This window comes from Ictidomys tridecemlineatus, chromosome 1, assembly GCF_052094955.1.
Source record: "Ictidomys tridecemlineatus isolate mIctTri1 chromosome 1, mIctTri1.hap1, whole genome shotgun sequence".
NCBI lineage: Eukaryota > Metazoa > Chordata > Mammalia > Rodentia > Sciuridae > Ictidomys > Ictidomys tridecemlineatus.
In genome coordinates, this window is record NC_135477.1 from 67466047 (window position 1) to 67490314 (window position 24268).

The 24268-nt window shown below is 33.4% G+C and overlaps 1 protein-coding gene across 4 annotated transcripts in view; it reads right to left on the reverse strand.

The window, feature by feature from the left end:
• Positions 1–674: 674 nt before the first annotated feature.
• Positions 675–24268, reverse strand: part of Prkg1 (protein kinase cGMP-dependent 1) — a 1167449-nt gene continuing 1143855 nt past the window's right edge. For all 4 annotated transcript variants that reach the window (XM_021720211.3, XM_005340332.4, XM_078042034.1 and 1 more), the window contains 8 exons: positions 23340–23479; positions 22090–22179; positions 14242–14383; positions 12795–12958; positions 9134–9256; positions 8985–9047; positions 7669–7735; positions 675–5031 (listed from right to left, as the gene is read on the reverse strand). In XM_021720211.3, coding sequence (XP_021575886.1) covers positions 4933–5031; positions 7669–7735; positions 8985–9047; positions 9134–9256; positions 12795–12958; positions 14242–14383; positions 22090–22179; positions 23340–23479 — 888 coding nt within the window. In that variant the 3' untranslated portion in view covers positions 675–4932. The remainder of the gene's footprint in view (positions 5032–7668; positions 7736–8984; positions 9048–9133; positions 9257–12794; positions 12959–14241; positions 14384–22089; positions 22180–23339; positions 23480–24268) is intronic.

Sequence of the window (24268 nt, forward strand, 5' to 3'; positions counted from 1 at the left end):
TCTAGTTTTCTTTTATCCAGGGTTTTTAACTCACTATCATTGGCAATGTGGTGTCAACAATACAAATGCAGTCATAATGAGGGAATCTTTATGCTGTGCATCAGATTTCAATGTGTGCCTCATTACTGCAGTGAGGAACAAAAGGATGAAGGAATAATCTTCTTACCAGGGTTTTGAAAAGTTGAATGAGTTATAATCATATTCTTTAAAACTATATGCTTTTATGTATATGAAGCTTAACAGAGGGACCCAGTGAACAAACGTTGGACAAAGACTTGTAAATTGCTTTTTCATATTAAATGATTCCATCCTTGCATATAGTAATTTATGGGAATCCTCCCTTTGCTTGTCTACTCTGGAGTTTGATGAGAAATGCCCAAAGGAGTGTTTTGTGATAATATAGTGAAATCTGCTAATTTATGGTTTCATATGGATATCTACATTTGGTCTACATTTGCCAGGTGGCCCAGTGTTATTCCCATTGAGTGCTTTAAACTGAATTGTTAGATTGATTTTAGATCAGATTAGATTATTTCATGAAAGATTCGTGGAGTAGAAGTATTTTCTAGATGATTGTAGTTATATTCTACAATAGCATCACGTGGTAGTTCCCTTTTAGTATGATATACCAATTCCATCTTTTAAATCTCATGTGGAATTAAAGAGCAACTAAGTTCAAAAGTAATTATTTTTTATTTCAACTCTATAAAGTATACAACAGGCACTCAGCAATTACAGCTGCAGGAAAAATACAGAGCAAATCAAAGCAGGTTAAGTTTATGAAAAAGTTTTTAATCTACATCAAAAGAGTGCAAGTGGTCAATGACCATTTGATGACAGTTTGTTGCATTCTGACTAACAAAGGACTCTTTCATGTAGAACAAATTCTAAGAGGACAATCAAATAACCATAGCAGTAAGAATACAAAAGAACTGACCAGTTGTAAAAACATCATACATTGAAATAAATTTGATAGATGATGCTTAAAGAAATGTCCCTTTACTCAGAAAGCCCAAACCTCTGAGTCATGGTCAAGGTCCCAGAGCTCTGTCTGTTGATGCAGGGGCAGATAAAGAGGAGGGCTTACAACATACTTTCAACGTTTTGCTTTCCAGGTCTGTCGAAAACTTGCCTCATAAATGATTTGCATATACAAGAACTCAAAGAAAGCATCCTGTTTTGTTGAGTGGTGCACCAAGTTACTTTTTCGTCATTGGTTTCAGAACGAGGTGTGGTTAGCAGTCATTTCTGATTTTCTTTTGGGTTGGACCATTGTTAATGGAGTCTATAAAATGAGCTATGCTAGAACATGACTGCACTAATTGCTTTTTCACTGAATCTGCACAGCTTAGCAAAACAGGAATACCTGTATACAGACTGATAGTATGTCATATATTAATTTGACCTGCACATACATTTATACATTTCACAGAAATGACGCTGTATCTCATTAACAGATACACAGCTCTGGTACATTTAACAGAAATAAGAGAACAACTTCATCATTTCTGTAATTCATCAATATTATATAATAAAGGCTTATAAATTGTTAGCAGAAAGAACTGTAAAACGCAGCAAGCTAAGAAAGGACAACATTTTGAGGTGTGTTTGTCTTTGTCATGCAGCATAACACCAAATTTGTTTTTTTTTTTTAATCAGATGCCATGAATTTAAGGCACTTGCAACAATGCCAGATAGCCAGGTCATGTTCTAAACTATGGGACAGATGAATAACAGTACTGTTGACATAGTTTTCAATAATACTGACAATTATGACATTAATTCAAGTCTACTTGGACCTAAAAACATTATTCAATACAAATAAAACAAAATAATAATGCTGTGAAACACTAAAAAAAGTTATATGTACCACAAAATATCACACAAAAATATCTATTTACATAAATATTTGTCTGTGGTCCTATTGTGAAAGAAAACAGTGTTATGGATAATGCACAGATCACCTCTATTGTATGAAATCAGTTCTAATATCCTTGTTGTCAATATGGTAGCTGACTTCTTTAAGTTCATCATCAGTTCAGTCATTTAAAAATGAAGCAAGAAAAATCCAATAGTTATGTATGTATCATTATACATGTAAAATTCACATGTATATTTATAATTGTAAGTAAAAACTATGATTTGTTAAGTATATAATCAAAATACATTTGTTTTAAATGCTACATGGGTCTGATTCATACTGTAATAACAAGGAAGGTAATAAACATAAAAATCAATTACAGCAATTTTCCACAAATAATTTTCTCTAATGTATTCAATCTATCTCAACTTTGATGTTCCTTTCCTTGGCAGTTTTCAGTTTTCCTGTGAATCAAGACACACAGAAAGCCCTTATTTCCCATACTGGAAATATTGACAAGAAAGTCAGTTCACAAACAAGTTGGCACTATTCTAACTTATCCAGATGTTCTTTAATGTAAGAAAAAAGAAGGGGCATGAAAAATTCAGAAGTAAAATGAGATGCACTTTATGAAGCTGACCATGAATTATAGCCCTAGTGTCTTCATTAAGACAAGATTTAATTCCTTAAAATTAAATATTATAAATCAGATGAATGTTTTCTGTTAATAATTCTTGGAAGATATAGTTCACCTTTAGTTTTTGGTGATTGCTTTAGACATCCTGATGCAATGTTATGGGTGAAATGAACAAAGATGTAGGTACAGGTGGGAAAAACAATCTACAGTTACGTTGTGCTGAATGCTACTTCTTCCTTCTCCACAGAACTTTACAAATGGGTTGTCTTAGACATGAACCATAGTCCAAAATGCACAGTAAGTGCTAATTTCTGGGATTTTTGTGATATTTGAAAATTTGTAGGATCAGATTTACTTTCCTAATGACAAGGTAAATTAAATATTCTAGCAAGCCTTTTGCATGCCTACACCACACAATCTTTAAACAAAAATAACTGAACATTGGTGGTAATTGGAATTATATATATATATAATGATTTTGAGAATTTGTAAGGGAGGGAATGTTCCAATAACAATAATATCAATAATATCTTAGGATCAAAGTTTTAATCAAATTTTATCCTAATTATACATAATACAAACTTAGTAGTTTTATGCTGAACATGTTTTAGAGTATATTTTGATATCATGTTCTAAAGTAGTTTTTTGAGTATGAAAAATTCAAACAAAATTCATAATATATACTTACTTGGCTAAGATATGACAAACCAATTCAATATAGTTTTGCAGAAACGTCTACATTAGATTGATTAGTAAAACACTCTAATGTTAAAAAGCAAACCTGTCTTAATTATACCAAGTTCACACACAGTTCCAAGACAGCTTTGAAGGTTATACATTGGTCTATGTAGGTGTAATGCTATCTGTCAAGGAAAAGCTTCCAGAAAACTCAGCTATTGACAGCTAATAATGTTCAACCAGCCTGCCCGCCCACGGACCTGGTTTCATTTGCCGATTCTTTATGTGAAAAAAAGCAAATCAGTTTGATATTTTCATTTCTAGTCTAGTATAAATTTCAGGTTCACTAATATTTGTTTTATTTAGCTAAAATCAATTTTTATGAATTCATGTTCCTTTTTCCTTCTCTAACCCTTTCCTACTTGAACAAATGTGTGAGCTTATTCAGGAAAAGGTAATCAACACCTGGACAATTTCTTGTTTTCTTTCCTGACCTCAAATGAGTGAGCTTCCTGGTTTTGTGAACTTTAATAACTTTAACATTGTGTTTTCTGACTTTTTCTTTTTTTCTTTTTTGGTTCAGGCCTAAGACAAGAAGCTAGTTCAAAAAGATTTCCAAATCACCTTTTTCTCTCAAACTTAGACTATGTTGTGTAAGTGAAATCTGACAGGTGTTTGGTTTAATAAATTTAGTGAAAATGCTTGAGTCTCTGGCTAGACATGTAAGGTTTAGAATTTGTGTTGTCTGTTCAGACACTGACATTACAGATGAAAGATATACATAGCACCTATATAGTTTTTTTTTTTGGATGGGTCTTAATCCCTCCCCACCCTATCCCACCCCTAACTCAAGGGTTTATTTTTATAAAAGGAAATATTTTAAGCCTCAGTTTGAGGGTATGTTCGGTAAATAGGTAAACCAATTGGCTGCTAGTCACTTATTTCCAGGACCATCTTTAAGCACAATATTTTTTTAAAACATGAAATGGTTTTGTGAATTGCTTTTTTCCCCCCACTCTGTCATGCCAATTTATCAAAAAGAAATGAATATCATGCATTTTTTTCAATCCTCTGCTAAAATGCATATATACCTGCTATGAAAGGTCTCAGGAGAATCCATAGCAGTTGTGCTTTTATCATATCAATTTTTAAAATCTGTCAGAAAGAAAAGGTAACATTCAGTCTTGTCATCAGCACTGCTGGGAAATAAAATCATGAAACTTCTAGCACTGGTTTGACATGAACTCCATGACCCACAGATGTGTGGTCCTCTTTTCTACGGTATATACACCGTCTTGCAGTAATAGATTCCACAACCTTCATTTAAAAAAAGGGGATAGCCCAGGTTCTGTACCGTCGTCATCTATCGTACCAATATATTATTCTTTCATCTTGAAAAGTCTAGCAAGGTACAGACTCTTTTACTAGATTGAAGTGCTTCCTACAGTCTTTCAAATTATAGTCAGAGCAAAGCAAGATCGTTGCAACAATAGAAAACATCACTTTACTGGTGAAAGGCTTTGCTTCAGGACCACCATGTCAACTGCTATTTTAGGTTCAAACAGAAAACATGTAAAGAGCACTATTGTCATCTAAGCAATAAGTCCTAATGCCACTGTAGTTACTGGAGCAGCATCGATCAAAGGCATCATGGTGACCCCGAGCACTAATCTTCTCTCTTTCCCTCAAGTTTGCTGGCAGCTGTGTCTCAGAAAAAGCTGTCTTCAGCAAGGCAGAAGCAGGTAAGAGAAATACATTAGAAGTCTATATCCCAGCCTGAGTTGTCATCAGGCGGTGGCTCGTCACTGTCCTCAGGAAAACTGTCGAAATTGCTTGTGTCCGTGGGTGATGCAACCTGCAACATGAGAAAACGAGTAGGTTTCTGACTTTTTTTCCATGGGATTTTACTTTACTCTCCATTATTAAAAAGAATTGTTATTTTTAAACAACGGATACATAGAAACATAAAAATTATACTAATCAGTGAGGTACCATGCAAATTTTGATACATGTGTGCATCGCATAATGTTTAAATTAGGTTAAACATATTTATCTTCTCAAACATTTATCATTTGTTTGTAGTGAAACTTTGAAAATCCCTTCTTATACTTTCTTGAAATATATAGGGCATTTTTGTTATCTGTAGTCACTGTACTGTGATAGCACACAAGAACTCCTTGCTCCTGTTTTAACTGTTTAGTACTCACTGATCAACCTCCCCCACTTCCTGTTTCTATTGCCCTACTCTTCCCAGCCTCTGGTAGTCCCCATTCTACTCTCAACTTCTAAGAGATGAACTGTTTTAGATTCTACATATAAGTGAGATCAGGCGGCATTTGTCTTCCTGTGCCTGGTTTATTTAACATTATGTCATACTTTCCAGATCCATCCATGTTGCTACAAACAACAGATTTTCATTAATTTTTATGACTGAATAATATGTCATTATGTGCATGTACCACATTTTCTCTATTTTTAATTTTATTGTATTTATATATTTTGGTACTGGGGATTGAACTCAGGGACATTTGACCACTGAGCACATCCCCAGCCCTATTTTGTATTTTATTTAGAGACAGAGTCTCACTGATTTTCTTAGCATCTTACTTTTACTGAGGCTGGCTTTGAATTCATGATCCTCCTGCCTCAGCCACCCAAGCTGCTAAGCTTACAGGCATGTGCTATCACGCAGCTTTATTTTGAATTTTAAAAAGCATTTTATCCCCTTTTCAATGATAATTTTTTGAGCATCTACTATGTAATAGGTACATCTACTATGTAATTGGGTTTGAATTGTGGTTAACAGTGGTAAGTAAAAATAAAAACAAATCCACACAGGGATTTATATTACAGAAATAAATTGTGTGGTTAAAACCAATAATTAAGAAAATCTTTATGTAAGTATGAACTTTGGCTAGTGCTGCAATATATATATACAATATATATTCATATTTATGTACATTTACATATATATGTATATGTTATATATATATAGTGCTTTGAGAATGTAAGAGTGAACATATAAAGCCTCTTGAAAAAGTATGACTTATAACCTAAGAATCAGTGAATTCAATATGGAGGGTAGCATATGCCAAGGTCCTGAGATGACAGAGAGAGAGAGAGAGAACTCCATGCTTTGAAGTAACCAAAAGATGCTGACATAACTGCTATTTAAGAAATGAGGACAGTACGCAGAGATGAGGCAGAGAAGCAGGCAGAATCCAGGCATTGTTCTTTATTCTCTATATAAGAGCCATTTCTAAACTTGAGCAAAATTCTTATAAATTTACTGGGCAAAGTCCAATCAGCAGAGCATCAGCAAGAAGCCAGTTTAATATTTCTATTGCTTAAAAGATCCCTTAAAAGATAAATTTACATTAGAATAATTTGAGTTTAGCATTTATTTATTTCTCTCTTCCAGCTTTTTTCTCTGCTTTTGTTCTAGAACCAAAGCTTCATGAATGCAATTAGCATCTGTAATGTGGGACATGGTAATGGTATTTTTTAAAATTTGTTTTATGAATAAACAAATGTTGGCTCAGAAATAAATCTTAGAAAAAGGAAAAATAATCCTGTAAAAGAGCAGACTTTAATCTTAGAAAGAGGTAGCATATGAATAAAAGTCCCAGGATCACAAAGCAGCCCTCTCTCACTTGATTAAGACACACCACATTTTATTAAACAGATGAAAAATATAAATGCAATCAGTTGAAATCTATTTCAGGTAACTATGATGTAAAGAGTCCACTTAGTGAATGAAGTGGCTATTTAAAAAGAAAATTGATGTGTTAAAAAAAGAATCTTTTTCTTTTATTATTTATTTACTTAGTTTTGTACTAGGGATTGAACCCAGAGGCATTTTACCATGAGCCACATCCCCATCCCTTTATATTTTTTTTTATTTTGAGACCCTCATTAATTTATTTCTTAGGGCCTCACTAAATTGCTGAGGCTGGCCTTGAACTTGTGGTCCTCCTGACTCAGTCTCTTGAATCACTGGGATTATAAGCAAGTACTACCACACCTGGCTCTTTTTCTTTCAGAGCTTGATAGAGGAATGAAAGGACATGTTGTATCTGAGAGTGCTCAAAGTCACATTGCGGGGCAGGGAGAACTACAGGGGCAGAAATGGAATGCTGGCCAAGAAATGATAGCCGCTGAACTGGTTGCTGCAGATTCACTTTGTTCTTCTGTCTACACATGCACACAGTTAGTCTTTACCACAGCAAAAAATTAAATCATATTCATCAACACAGGTGACTGGAATGAAAGTGGAGAGTTAAAAAAGATAAGGCTAAAATACATCCATAACAACCATCCCCAAAGTTATCTGTTTTGAAGTTGGGAGTTTAGAGTATGCCATCATTTTAATGGGGTACTTTGATAGCTTATCAAACCCATCACAGGACAAAATTTGACAAATAACACTTCTTTGCTAATGACATCAACACCAGCGAGCATGTCACACAATTTCAGATGGAAAGTCACTTACGCTTGGTATGATGGGAGGAGTCAAGGTGCCCTTCCTCAGACCTTCCCAGTTAAAGCCCTCAAACCATCTAGGAAAGGAAAAAAAAAACATCATCAGAGGCATAGTACCTTTCTGGAGTCTTCCAGGACAACACGTAGGTTTTGTGTGCCCTAGAAAGCAATTAGGCTAATATCTTCCTGTGACAAAATGCCTTCTCTTGAATCAGATGTTTTTCAATTAGCTTATCTCATAAAAAGCATATTTTGAAAGTGTGATTGTCAAATTTGAACACCAACCGCTATGCAACTGTTTTTCTTGTCATTTCAGTGTAATATCCGTATGACCTTGTTCCCCTATTGTCATTATAATTTATAAGTGTCATCATATGCTTGGCCCTGTGCCGTACTAGACCCTTTATTTTAAGGAGATAGAGTCAGGAGATGAAGTGAGGACAGAAAATTAACTTTCCATCTCTGCCACTGATTCACAGTGCAGCCTAAGCTAATTACCCTTTTCATAGTCCTCTATTTGTCTCTTCATATCCCAATTTCCTTACTTTTTTTTCCTTTTTTAAGATAGAAAGAATATTTAAAAAAATACAGCTTTTCTGTGAAAATAAGAACCATGTATGGCACAGGAAGGTGTTTTCCTTTTGTTCTATGAAGACGCCACCATTAGCAAATGTGTACACCAAATTCTTAATAGGCCTTCTAGATATTCAGATAGTTTAGTAAATAAGTTCCTTTGATAAAGGTATGAATTTATTGGGAGTGTCAGGTAAGCAGGCTAAGAGAAAAATCAGTCTATGTTTAGATTAGCTTTGGAACATCCAGCGAACCTAGGTAAGTTCTTATGATACCTGTTATTTCAAAAACGGTGTACTCTGCACTGCTTTCCTGTTATATTTAATTGGGAGATAGTTGGAAAAATATATATTTTGGCTTTAATCTAAAAAACTTAGGTAAGCTACAGTGGGCAACTTTGTTTTTAATATTGTAGTAGGGAGTAGAGTTCCTAAATTAAAAATAAACATTCCCCTCTCCCCTTTGGGCCAGAGAGGAAAAAGAAATGCTAGCTAGTGTGAGTTCAGAGCAACTGAATCAGTGAATTTGCTGTTTGAGAAGCCACAGGGTTGACACATGTATCTAAGTACAGCTCCAGACACAGGAAGAAGGGCCTTGGAAAGGCTAACCTATCTCTACAAGCTCTTTGGCTGTTCCTGTAGGAGAGCTGTATCCCTTATACACCAATAACTCTACACATATCGAAATACACCACCTTACAGAAACACTTTTCTGAACTCTGACACCTAAAAGTTATAAAGAAAGTGGGCTTACTTGTGCTTTTGAATATCTTTCACTCCATTTTTCAAATTTCCTAATCTTTCCGACGGGTTGTCCCTGAAAGAAAAATAATCATTTTGTTAAGTAATCTAATTATTTTCACATTATGATCCTTTCAAAAACAATGTGTTTAAAACAATTACCTGCATAGTTTTTTGATTAAGTTAGCAGCATTTTTGGCAATCTTCTTTGGAAATTCTATCATGTCAATCCCCCTCAATATGATGTTATAGGTTTTCATAGGATCTGGGCCTGAGAAAGGTGGGCTAAGAGAATGAGAGCAAGACATGATCAGAGACATGATTTTTACTTTCTAAATAAGAATGGTGAAATTGTTATAAACTCCAAAAATGATACCAATTCTTATGTTGGGGCTTACATTAGTAATGAAAACAAAAAGAAATTCAATTAGCAGCTAAACACTATGCAAGCTCTTGGCAAAAACCATAAATGGGTGAGGTTTCTCTGCTGTTCCCCTCAGTTCTGTTTAGTGTAGGTGCCTAGCTTCTTGCTGTCCTGGTCATTGAAACTAACCCTTAACTCTTTGGCCTTTGTCATGCCAATCAACTCAATTATACTTTATCCAGGGTTTTTATTTCTTTGAGAAGAAATCTTGTGGATTATTTTATTTTTATACTGCATGTTTATTAATAGAAGATTGAACTATTTTCTTTTATTCAGTAGACGTAAAATAGAAGCCCATTTGCTTTTGTTGAGGGATGTGACGCTATCTGCCTCATTTTCTGTAATAATTATTTTCTGTTTACTTTAATATGTTATTAGCTGTAAGTCAGTTTTAGTCACTTTTAAAATGAATGAACATGAAATTATGTTTAGTATTCTCTTAGAATTTAAAAAGTTTTATGTGATGTTATAATTGAGTATTCTGTTTCTTAGGAATTTTGATCTTTAGTTTAAAAAGTGAGGAAGATACAAATCTGGCATTTTTTATTAATTTAATGCATTTTAATTCATGATTTTGCTTTTATATTTATATGTTTATCTTAGATAAATAGAACAATTTTTTAAAGAGAGCTTTTGTGGTTTTTCAGAAGTTATATACATACAGTCTTAAATATTCAGGCAATATGTAAAACTTAAAATTACTTAAAAGTAAAAAGTTATCAAATACCCAAAATATTAATTATCAGCATTTGATTAACATAATTTCATGTTTTTATCTGTGTGGATGGAAAAACATGGATTATATTACATTCGATTTTGAAAAATATAGGCATTCAATTTACTTTGACTTTATTCAACTGAGGAGTAAAACTAGAAAAATGGTAAAATTCAAATAGCAATTCTTCAATGACAATATAAATTCCTGAAAGTTTTCTCTAAAGTAAAGAAATTTATAAAAACTTTGAATTTATACTTTCTTTTTTAAAATAACATGCTTCAGCTTTTCAAAACAATTAAGATTCCTAATTCTAAATGATGAGGTATAAGTATACATATAGTTAGTTCTATTTTCCTCCTACTACTTCAACTTTGGTTGGTTTTGGTATTGTTTTAAGATTGTTAAAAATTATAAGACTTAAATTCTGTACAGTAATACAAATTTAAATTATTTCAACTAAATTCTAGTTTTTAATGCAAAACTCTCCATCGATCCTTTTTCTAGTTTCTCTGATCCTGAGTGCTTTATTTGGACTCATCTTTCTGTGGAGTAGGTCATGTAGAAGTGTTTTTGAGAAATGTCCCAGTACATTATATGTTGCATTTGTATTTTAAGAATAAACTGTCTTGATATAAATTACTTGGGTTTATACCATAACATTCTCCAAGAACTACATAATACTTGGTATATTATCTTTAAGCAATAAAGGTGTCTAGAAAAGGTACGGCAATTCTAATCCTCCTCACAGTCAACACCATACATGATGTAATTTTGATGGTAATATGATTATCTTTGTCACTGAATTTGGAAAATCATACTTGACACATTGTGGTGTTATTATTCTGAAGGTTATATCATGATCACCGGATATCAAAAGTATACACTGAGGGGCCAGGGTTGTCGCTCAGTGGTAGAGTGCTCACCTAGCATGTGTGTAGGACCTGAGTTCTATCCTCAGCACCACATAAAGATACATAAATAAAGGCATTGTGTCCATCTACAACTAAAAAAATATATTTAAAAAAGTATACACTGGTCAAGTATTTATGTGATGAATTTTCTATTATGCAATTAAGCTTTTCCTTCCCACTTGTAATATCCTATTCACACATACAATTGTGCTTTTCTATTTTCATTGACTTCTACATCCTCTTTCTACAAAAATTTCTGGATCTTTACTTTTCCATTTTTCCAACCTATGTACTATCTCTACAGCTACACTTTTTTTTCTTTTCATTCAATTATTTTTAACATTTAAAAAGTTTTAATTTTTAACTGATGCATAAAACGTAAAAAGCATACATATTAATGGATTCCATATAATGTGTTGATACATATATACATTGCATCATACTTAAATTAGATTAGAAACATTTATCTCCACAAATGTTTATCATTTCTTTATAGTGAAAACTGTCAAAGTCCTTTTTGTAGCTTTCTGAAATGTGCAGCACAGTATTGACATCTATAGTCACCTTACTGTGCAGCAGCACACTAGCACTTCTAACTTCTATCCAACTGTACCTTAGTACCCATTGATCAACCTCTCCCCATTTCATCACACCCCTGTATGCTTTCCAGCCTCTGATAACCACTGTTCTTTACTCAATTTCTAAAAATCAAGTTTTCCAAATTCTACCCAGAAGTAAATCATACAATATTTGTCTCCCTGTGTTTGGTTCATTTCACTTAATATAATGACCTCCAGCTCCTTTCTACGCTGCTTGTGGCAAAAGTCAGTCTTTCATCCTTTAAAATGGTCAAACACGTGTTCCATGGAGTATATGTACCACATTGTCTTTATCCATATATTAGCTGATGGATACTTAGGATAGTTCCATATTTGGGCTATTGTGAATAAGACTGCAATAAACAGGGGAGTGCAGATGTCCCTCAATAGACTGATTTTATTTTCTTGGCTATATACCCAATAATGGGATTACTGGATCATAGACTATAATTCTATTCCAAATTTTAAGGAAAGCCATGCCTATGATGTCCTTTCTTTTTCCTCTCTACATCTAAGTCCCAGTCTTCCTTTTAAAGGGTTGGCACTATAGGTCTTCAATTCTTGAAAAGCCTTCTGGACAAACGTAGTTCTCTACCAAACTCTGTGGATCATAAAGGCCCTTCCACTTTCTGTTCTTACTACATTTCACAGTTATGTATTCACTTCTCTGTTAATATAGGTCTTTGGGGAGCTTGTAATCTGTCTTATGCCATGTGATATTCCTAATGCCCATTTTGGTTGTTGTTGATTACAATATTACAATATTATACAAATAGTCTGCAACATATTCACGTTTTGTGAATTCACATACATATATAAAATTGCTAAACAGTTCTCTTACTTCTATGTTAACCTTTGAAATTTTAAGATTATCATTTCCCTTGCTTCATTGCCAGCCACAAGATTAAATTCAAATCTCAAATTAAGACACTGGATCCATCTACATTCACATACATATAAGTACTTAGCAATAATGAGACTAAAAATTGGAATCGATTTGGTTGTCTTCATTGGACGTATTTTAGATCTTTGTGAATTGTCATTAGCATAACTAATTGAAGTATGAGATATGCTGAAATCTACCTAGATGGACTAATCACAGTGACAAAGTCAGGAATGTAAAATTATATGTGGCCTATTTTTACCAGCAGTTCCCTATAAATGTCCATACCTGCCAGTCAGAAGTTCATACATTAGAATTCCCAATGACCAATAGTCAGCTGAAATGTCATGACCTTTGTTTAAGATGATCTCTGGGGCTACATACTCTGGAGTCCCACAAAAAGTCCATGTTTTCTTTCCAAATCCTATTTTCTTTGCAAAGCCAAAATCAACCTTAAAAAGAGAGAAAGATAAGATAGTAAGCCACTTATGATTAGGTTGTAATGCAATAAATTATTTTGCTGAATCATGAAAATAAAAAATAACAGATCCAGGCTATTATAATTTTCTTTTCTAAAAGGAATCATGTATCCTGCAAACAATGTTACCCTGATTGAACCCTGTAGCAGTGGGAAAAGTTGGACCCGAATATTGAATTAAATTCACATCATTAATAAGAAAAGCAAACTTTCTTTCCTGAAGAATTTTTCATTTTTTCCTTTTTATGCCACCAGAAGTTGGGGCATAAAGAAAAAAATTCCCCTTTACTCAAAAACATTAAAAGTCCAAGTGCTCCTACCCAACATCTTTCCCAGAATATACTGATTTATGCTGGACTTTATGCAATTGACAATTTTATTAATATTAATTATTTGAGAAGGCATGCTATCGTTGAAATAAATGGTCCTGGGTTCTATCCTCAGCACCACATAAACAAATAAAGGTATTGTGTCCATCTACAACTAAAAAAAATATTTAAAAAGTATACACGAATCTGCCCCTGGTAAACATTAATAAAATAAGAGTGGAACCTTATTTTTTTTTAAGAAACCTTCTAAAAGAGGGGCTGCAAATGCAGAAAATCTGTTTCTTTTCTAAAACAATTCGGATGTCACTATAAATCATTAACTGTATTGATTTGATTTCTTTAAGAACCATATGCTATATAAAAAATCCCCAAAGCTTAAAAATGGAATCAGGCACTGACAGATCCAAGACCCAGAAAATTTGTACATTTTAAAATAGGAGAACTTCCATTCTACAGTAAATCTTTGGAACTTTTGACATTACCATCATCATCATCATCATCATCATCATCACCTGAGAACATTATTGCCAGACTTCAATTTTTACCATTAGCATTTTTCTTAAATAAATACTATTAAAATGGTTCACAGTTGTCTATATTATAAATGTGCCTTGCCTTTGGATGGCAGAGTCTGACTAGGAAAAATAACCTATAAGCTTTTTTAGGTCTATGAACATGCACCAGGAATAGTGTTTCCTAATGCTTGTCAGAAAGCATGTTTTGCCAGAGTAGTGTCTGAAACATAGACAACATAATTTCTTATAACTTTTACATAATTTGAAAATATATTTAGTTGAAAACTATAATGCTAAATCCTACTTTTAAGAAAAGTTGTAACACTGCAGTGGAAACCTGATTTTAATGTTAGCAAACAGTTTTATAATATTTTAAAACTTCAGAACAGAATCCATGTATGAAATGCACTGACCAGTTTGGCATAACCTCGATGATCTAGGATGAGATTTTCTGGCTTGAGGTCCCTGTAAATGATTCCTTTGGAATGCAGATAGGCAAAAGCTTCCACCACACATGCTGTGTAAAATCTGGTTGTAGAATCTTCAAATGAACCTCTAAGACACAGACAATGAAATGAAAAATGTATAAAAGTTAGTTTCTCTAATAAGGTTCATTTTCCTTCTCATTTCGCTATATTCCTGGGCCAAAATTTAGCCCAGAGACCAAAGTCTGCCTAGCTAAATGTCATATGAGTGCCATTCATTCCACTGGGTTTTCTAAAGCATTTCAGGATCAAGCCAAGAGATTTTCTGTCCTTATGTGTGGGATAGTCAAATCTAACTTCCTGAAAGGGATCAAGAAGGGTTCAAGCACATTCCAGGTTTCAGGTATGTGGTGGCTTCCTCTGAACAGCCCACCACAATCCACACAGGAACAGAGTTACAGCACGAGGAGGGGAGAGAGTCAGTTCTATTTTAGAGTTTATCTACCACACATATGCTTCTTAAACGAGTGGTTTATGGATTTATTCTTAAGTACTTTTAAAGAGCTTGTTTCTCAGTCTTTCTAAACATTGCAGATACGGTTCATGAGAATGCAAAAAAAAAAGCTCGTTTTCAAAGAACCATGTTGGAATCAGCTTCAATGAGCTCTGCTTTCAAAACATTCTGTCATCAGGACAAAAGTTTCCTACACTACAGCCTTCTTATCAGTAGGAGGAGATGAAGCTAAAAGACAATTTGAAAAAAAGGTAACAAAAAGGGAATATTCAATTGATTATAATTTTTAGCAAGAAAACTCTGTCTCTTTGTCTCTCTATGTAGAAGTGCATGTAAAACCTAAAATATACAACCACATCTGTATCTATATATAGATTGACTGAAAGAAATAACAATAAAGGAAAACAACAACAACAAAAACCCCTTGACATCCAAGGTTAATTCTTTGATTCTACATCAGAATCTTCCTACTTTAGCTGTTTTTTTCATGGAACAACTTAAAAAAAAATAAACTTCCTTTTTTAAAGTAGCAAGCTCAATTTAAGAACGGTGTAATTCAAGAAAAAACTCAAAGTGGCCCAAAGACATAGATAGGAATTAGACCAGAAACCCTGCACCTGTCAGAAGAAAATGTAGGCCCAACACTCCCAACATATTGGCCCAGGAACTTAACAAGATTCTGAAAGTGGAAGAAGTAAAACAAAAAATCAATAAATGAGATTATATGAAACTAAAAAACTTCTTCATAGCAAACGAAAGAATCAAAAGCATGAAGAGAGAGTCTACAGAATGTGAAATAAACCTTTGCCATCTGCACTTCAGATAGGGCATTAATACCCAGGATGTGGAAAGAACTCAAAAACAACAACAACAAAAAACCCAATCAATAAATGGGCAAAAGAACTTAACAGATACTTCTCAAAAGAAGAAATATGAGTCGTCAAAAAATACATGAAAAAAAATGTTCAAATCTCTAGAAATTAGAGAAATGTAAATTAAAACTACACTAAGATTTCCTCTCACTCCAGTCAGAATGGCAATTAACAAGAATATAAGTAACAATAAATATTGGTTAGGACATGGGGGAAAATGTGCACTCACACACTGTTGGTGGGATTACAAATTGGTGTAATCACGCTGGAAAGTAATATAGAGATTCCTAAAAAAAACTAGGAATGAACCATCATTTGACCCAGGTATTCCACCAAAGGAGTTAAAATCACCACACTACAGGGACACAGCCACATCAATGTTTATAGCAGCACAATTCACAATAGCTAAGCTATGTGACCAACCTAGGTGCAAATGTGGCATATGTACACAATGGAATATTACTCAGCCATAAAGAAGAATGACTTTATGACATTTGACAGTAAGTGGATGGATTTGCAGACTGTCATGCTAGGTGAAATAAGCAATTCCTCAAAACCAGAGGTTGAATGTTTTCACGAATTTGTGATAGCTAACACACAATAAGGGAGGAGGACAGAAATTCAATAGATTAGATAAAGAAGAGAAGCGGGATAGGAAAGGAAAGACAGTGGAATGAATCTGACATAACTTTCCTAAGTACATGCATGAATATGCCAATTAATATTTAAATTAATTAAAAACATAACTGTGAGTAAATGGCAGAAAGATCAATAGAGGGAAGGGACTAGGAATCGGGGAAAGGAAAGGGGAAGGAGAGGTATTGGGGTCTAAACTAGAGCATGATATATTGCATGCTTTTATTATTATGTCATAAAAGATTCTACTGTCACTTATAACTAAAAAGAACCAATAAAAAATGAGTACGAACACCAGTTCTTATGGTGGCTGGGTTGGAACACAAGCAACAAGCCCAGAGATAGTTTGAGGTACTTTGCAATGAACAGTAGACAGCAGCTTGCTCTGTTTGCATTTTGGTGACATTTACTTCTTTGTCAAAATCGAAGACAGAAATCTAACAAACTGGGCAGTGAAATATGAATACTTTTTTTTTTCAAAATTTATCAGTGAATCCAAGGCTATAGCAGCCACCTTTCAGGTCATTTTTCAGAAGTAGTGTGTTTCTGAAAAATATAGTCTTCCAATTATTCATGTCCATAAATAGGAGAGGTTATTTGCTCACATGGTAAACTTGTTTACTTTTTAAACACACACCTTAATCTATACTGAATATGAGCTCAGTCCCTCCTCAGTGGAAAGCATTGCAAAGAAAAACAAAATAAAATTGTACATGGAATAGAGTCTGGTTAAATTTTGAAGTATGTCTTGTTTTAATCCACAAATGGGTTATTTCCTGACATCAAGGCTAACTGTGATTTCAGTGGGCCTTTTTGAAGGATTACGAATTCTTGACTACTGTTTGAAGAAGAAATTATTTCTGCAGTTGTGACTCTGGACATTTCTCCACTGTCCTTAATATCAGCCTTTAATGGATCCCAATTACAAATGCATTTTTATTGTTGTAATGACAGAAGATATGGGAGAGATTACTTTTTCAAGAAATCTCTGCAGAAATGTATGCTTATATTCTGAATAAGTTGGTCATTAACAGAAAGATGGAAAAATTCTAGTACAAACTCAGGTTTAGGGGAGGAGGCTGTAGGTTAGAAATATGGACGTGGACTCAACATTAGGTTTCACTTACTGTTTCTTTTTTAAAATTTATTGGTTCTTTTTAATTATACAGTTAGAATCCATTTTGATATAATTATACAAGCATGGGCACTTAACTACATATTTCACTGAGTTTCAGTGTTCTCCTTTGCACAATGTTGCTAATAATAGATATTGCCTCATTTGTGTTGTTGTGAAGATTCAAAAATTGATGCCTACATGTATTTGGATAAGTGCCTAGCATACAAGTGGTACTCAATAAATATTTCACTATAACTGAACACCAAAATTCTTCTTTGCAACTGTTATCTTAAACTAGGAAAATTAGCCCATGTCATAGAGGATAATAGGTAGAAAGTCTTTGGTTGGGGGTGGTGAGGAATTTGCAACACTAACTCTTCACTGTTAGTGAAATGCTTTTCACTGCCATGAATCAGCTCTGCAGAAATCTCTGCTAAATCTATTCTTTTCATTTCCCAATATTTCTCACAAAAACCACCCTCATATTGCCTGCCAATCCAAATCCTCCCCTTTTTTCCATGAAGTTAACTGATCGCAATTCATACATCTTTTGTCATCAATTCCCCAAAGCGTATTTTCAGGTTTCTTTGTTCCTGAGCCAATTTGGAGGGTCTTAGAATGTTGGTTTCTATTTATTCAAAAGACTGTACCAAGTATCTCCCACACACAGATATATTTGTAACATATTTTAAAAACTAAATGATAACCTTGAAAAGTCAACACAGTATACACATACAAAGTGTTTATCAGCAACACAATGTTCCATCACTAAATACTTGATATATGAAATTTGAGAATTTAAAAATATACATCTTGAGTGCAGTCACAAAGCATAACATTAGGGTGACTCAGAAGGAAAAATTACTATTAGAATTGGAAATGACAATGTTAATTTGATCTAAAATAGAAGTGAAAGCTTGTTTAATCAACAGTTTAGAGAGTTGCTTAAAAAATAAATTGCTTGACCTAGATAGCTCTTTCTGGTTAAAAAAAAATTGTGCCTTGACATCTGTAACATTTCATGAAAAGTAAGGGATAGATTCTTGTGCCTTTTTGGAAATGGGTGGTTGTTTTTGCTAAATGATAGTAGATAACAGTTTGAGAAAATTACAGGGTTATATATATGTATTGACAAACTCAAATTAAAATTTAATCACAGTGTTTAATCATCTTGTCATAAACTGAGTCCTGAGACATCAGAATATAACAAAGACAAAATAACTCTTGTCAAAAGTGACTAGGATACATTGACTAGTGGCAACAATCATTAATGGGTATATAAGTCTAAAGTGTGTGGCAATCTGTGAAGCTTATTGCCGATAGTAAAGTCAGAGAGGCTAAAATATGATGAAGAGAGACTCATTTCTTTTGACATACATTCAATGTAAGCCATCTATTAGGTCATCAAAGATGAAATTTAAATAATTATCTTACACAATATAGCCAGAAACAAAAAGAATGGACATAAAAATACTTGTTACTTGTAGGATTATAAAATATATCTAGGAAAACATATGAATAGGAAGTGAGATTTGTGAAATTTGAAAAATATAGATTCTGAAGTAATTATCTAAGATATTCAGTAGAAAAATTAATATATTAAAATTCTAGTAAAATATATTCGGATGTTAAATTTCACTGGATTAAAATTTTATTAATATATTAAAATTTTATACTATTAAAAACTAATATTGATATTATGAATATGCTAACATATACTGAATATTAATATATATTTATATATTTATTTATCATATTAACCAATTACATTTTTAAAAAGTTGCAGGGATTGCCAATTCTTTGTTGAGAAGGAAGACAAATAAAATATAATTTGTCTCCAAAGCTTTTTGGAGACAAAAAGTCACCAACTGGAAGATAAAACATTACAAATAATAAACCATGGAAAGAGTAGAAACAGTTAACCGTTTAATAGTATAGCTCAAGCCTCAAGATAAAAAAAATCCATTTAATAGTCCTCAAATTCTATTCATACATTAGTATCATTTTAATTCTCATTTCTTGACAACAAATGAAGAAGTGTTCTGTGTTCTTTTACTGTGCTGATGAGAAGAAAGAGGAAAGCAGTAAATGGTCATCTCAGCTGGAAGTAGGAGAAGGAGGGTGTCTGAGACTTCCCATGCAAAATCTCAAGCTCAGAGGTGTTTCATGGCAGGAAGGAATGTGGTCATGTAAGCTGTCCTTCAAATGAATCCCAATTTTCTTCATGGCTTTAAAAGATAGCTTCTCCCTTACCAATACTTCCTTGCCCACAAGGGCAAAACTGAATGAATTGAATTGAACAAGGCGAGGTTTTTGATTTGTTTATTTTTATTACAGATATTTTCATATGCACTGTGACTAATAGCATAGGAGCATAATCTTTTGTTTGCCATTTTTTTTTGTTTGTCTCTTTTTAACAACTTTTAGTCCCAATTTAAACAAACAGAATCAATGGCAATATTAACTGAAGTCTGGATACCCCAAATTATTCTTTTCTTACTAGCAAAGGAAAAGAAAAAGGAAGGCCATGTAGAATAGAAGCAGTAAGGCTGTAGGTATTCTTACAAAAGAAAGTTGGCGGGGAAGATGATTCTGAGTCATTTTACATGTACCAGTTCCACTGCTTTTAAGGTTGAAGCTCCAGCATTTCTGAATCTTTGGGAAGAATCAAGTAGCCCCTAGTTCTCTGGATCTAGCCTCTTCACAGGGTATTAAGTGCATTGGGGGACTCAGCAACGGTGTACCCAAAACTTAATGATGATGGGGAAGGAAGAAGGAAGACCCAGAAAGCAGCCTGGTGGAGGGAGAGAAATGGGACTCCATTCTTATTTTCCCACCATCCACTCACCCAAGGAAGTTGCTACTTCACAGTGTCCTTATTTACCCCAACAAATCAAAATGTATCTCACTCAGAAGGCATGACTGGAGTTGATTATCAAGTGGAATACAAAAATTAAGTTATGTAGGGAAATAAAGGAAATAACATTCATTTGGAAAAATGATGACGGTGTCTGTTTCAGGCCTCATGAGAGGACTGCACACATAGTTTTATCATGGCTTTTGTTGTCTTGTTGGCAATGGAACTTAACAGAAGTTTTTTTAAAATGTTATGGGAATAGAGCTGGTCCTTTCTCTGTATAGCTTATTATTTGCTTTCCTATGTAATTCCACCTGAAAATCTCATCCAACTCTAATTATAAAAAAAAAAATAGGGGAGAGATTTTGAGTAAATAAATAGATTGAAGTGTCAGATCAAACATAAACTGTAGAACCATATTAAAATATACCAGCTATTAATTCACAAATCAAAATATTAACTTAGTGAAACAGTCTGCAAATTCTGAGGAGTGGAACTACATCTGCTTTATTTATTGAAGTATCCCCAGCCTCTGTCACAATGCTTGGGATATAATCTGTCTTCAAATATGAATTCAAATATTAATATGCTCTAATAAAATAGCTTAGTACAGATATTAAACTGATCCCTAATGTTAATATACTGAAATCCCTTATAGGCTTTCTTACCTATTCCCTTATTTACTTTTTTAAGAAATCAAACAAAACACTAGTATAATAGAATGCAATATGGTAAAACCAAATCCATTTGACATATGTAAGTAAGGTCAAGGAAATAAAAGAATTGAAAGAGCGTGTTGTACAAAGATATGAAAGTACTATGAGAATGCTCTTAGGAATGAGAATTTAAATTGAGAGTTTATAAAGAGCTACTTGTTCTATGCCAGGATATCTACAAAGTAACAAATGTCAAAGAAATTACATGGTCCCTGGGAACATCAGGGCTATCTACAGATAAGTTTTAGAAAGATGTAACCCACCAGAGAGTCTGAGGAGCAGGACTGAAATAATAAGGAAAAGAGAGATGTCTAAATGTGAAAGTTTTAAGGAGAAAAGATGACTTTGGCAAGTCCAGTAGATCATTTATAGGAAATGACTGAAAGAGTATTCATAGGAAAGTAAAATTTGATCTCTTTTATTTGAAAAAAAAGATAGGTAGTGACATTCTGAGATATTTTATAGGATATTTTTTAAAAAGATAATTTGCTACTTATATAAATATGAGATGAAAAATTGAGATATAATGAATTTTAATAATTAAAAGAAACAAGCACTATTGAGACAAACTTTACTTTCCCTGGAAGGGTAGAAAAGTAAAACCAAGTCAGATTGTTTACTTGAACTATTATGAATAAATGGATTCATTTTTCCCTAAGATCAGCAAAGTCTAAAAGAGATGACTAGAAACTTGTATTAATTTTGAAGAGCAATAAATTGAAAAAAAAAGTTCGTAGTGCCGTGAAAGGCAGATTGCCCATATGAAAAAGTTAATTCAAGCTATAATCATTATTTTCAAGTTAAAGCAATGTGTTAATTCCAGGTATAGAGATTTCTGATTCTGACACTCATGCTAAGCTGAGGTCTGTGTATGTGCTTTTCTAAGTGTCTTTTTTATGGTAGACTAAGCCTATATCATTATTTTCACAGTGAATTTTTTATGTATTATAATAAATTATACGTATATAGTGGATTGTACCTTATGTTTAACTTACATTTTAGAATATAAACATATATAAAATGTAAACATAATCTTTATACTTTATAATAATGGACTGTTCTTATAGATCATCAGGGGCAACTATGTTTTTAGATACACAATAGAATTTTCTTAAATCTCCTACCTATCCCTGAGAATGGTCCAGAGCTCTCCACCTAGGCAAACTTCCATCAACATATACAAATATTTGCTGTCCTTAAATGTTCTGTATAGCCTGTGAATTACAAATAAGAAAGTAAAGGTTATGAACACTATAGTGTTTTAAACATATTCAAAGTTTTTAAGTTTTAAGAAATTAGTTTTTCCTTTATTTTCTTTTAATTGACACGTACTAATTTTACATATTTATGTGGTTCAGTACATACTTCAATACATATTTACCCTAGTTCATAATCACATCAGAATATTCAGCATATCTATTGCCTCACATATTTATTGTATAAAGTTAGAATTAGGAGGAATAGTTCTGGTGCTCCTCTGGAGTGTAGGGAACTAAGGCTGCTATTGTATTAAATATTTCAAAATAACTAAAAGAGTTTGATTGTTTTTATCACAAAAGTCTGAAAATTTCTGAGAGACCAAATTATAGTTTGTTGATATTGCCATGCTTAAAATTTTATCAGAAGAAATGAAAGAGAATTAAGTCCACAATCTGGGAAGAGGATTCAAGGGCAAGTGACTTACACACCATGGGGCCATGTAGCTCCCTTGTGGTGGATCAGTCCAAATGATTGCGGACAAGAAGGCTTCATGGGACTCTATGGAGTCCAATTTGGATGATGTATCTGGCTTGGACTCATTAGTAGAAACTTTTAATGGGCATAAACATGCAGTGTGTATGGGTATAAGTGTGGATATAAAGTAGACCATATTTTATAAATAATGTATGAATTTCATGTGGCATTCACTTAAATTCATGTTATACCTTATCTTGTATAAATGTCATGGCAAGTTAAGTACAAAAGCTTCTTCTGCATATATTAAAAACCCTCCCAATTATCCTATCATTAGTGTTTGTGAAATATTGAGGTGGAAGAATCAGTTGTCATTTCATTAAAAAAAAATCTTCCAAAAATTAAGTTAAACAGCTTGATTTTTGACATTTTGTCTTTTAAGCACCAGAGGTCTATGTACCATTGTGGTAACAGGACAAAAACGAAATCTTAGAAATTGACACCTCCTTTGGGAAAAACACATCTTTTTAGAGAGTCTGATTCTCTAAAAAAAATTAAAAAAATAGAATCAAAACTTTATATTTTTTTAATTAAACAAAACTTTAAATTCCTTTATGCAAATGAGACGTGTGAAGGATGAGCCCAAGTGGCAGAGGATCTGTGGTTGATTTGCCACTGGAGTTGGTGCTGGGACATTTACCTCACTATGAAGTCGGAATGAGCCCCCTGCATGATATGCTTCTCTGAGCGGATGTGCTCCTGCTGTCTGGTATCCACAATGTGGCGTTTCTTGAGAATCTTCATTGCAAATGTTTTGGATTCTTCACTCTTCAACTGGACCTTAAAGAAAGGCAGAAGAGAAAAGAGAAGAGAAGTCTAAAGATCTAATACAACAGAGTGCACTGTTATCCTGAAATGAACAGGTACATGGGGCACCCCGTGAACCCTAACTACCATCCGAGGCACTCACAGCCTAATTTTAAAGCCCACAGTGCACAACCATTGTTCAGTCTCATTCCACTGGATGAGTTTTTGCATACTTGATTCCAAGCTGATTTTGTGCCCACATGGATTAGAAGAAGAAAAATATACTTGTCATTGTTTCATTTCATTTCATATAATGTGTTTGGGTATATTTTATAGTTTTTTCCTTTCAATCAAAAAGATTTCTTCTCTAATTTTACTTCAATCTTTATAGCAAATGTAGGACCATATGAATCTTTGTGCTCATTGTTCTTAGTCCTAATCTACAGATATTTCTAGAATCCTTAAATTCAATGACCCTTGTCTGTGCTGAGACTGCAGATATATGCACTGTACTGTTATTTCTTCTTTTTGTTTTTGTTTTTAAATCTCTCAAACTTTCCCCTTCTTGTCAAAAAGGAAAAAAAAAGTAAAAAAAATTTCTAAAAATTTGGAAAATTCTTTTTTTATTTCCAATATGCCTTATAACTTAAGTCTCTTTTGATATCAAATCTTAATCCTTGGTTTCATTAATTGGAGAGATCTAAGCTAAGATTTAATGTCCCCGAGGTATTGAGACCTCTATGGCAGCCCTCATAGCTCCCAGTGGATCTGGAGGAGTCTTGGTATCTCCAAGTACTATACCACAGATGGGCTTCTGGTCTC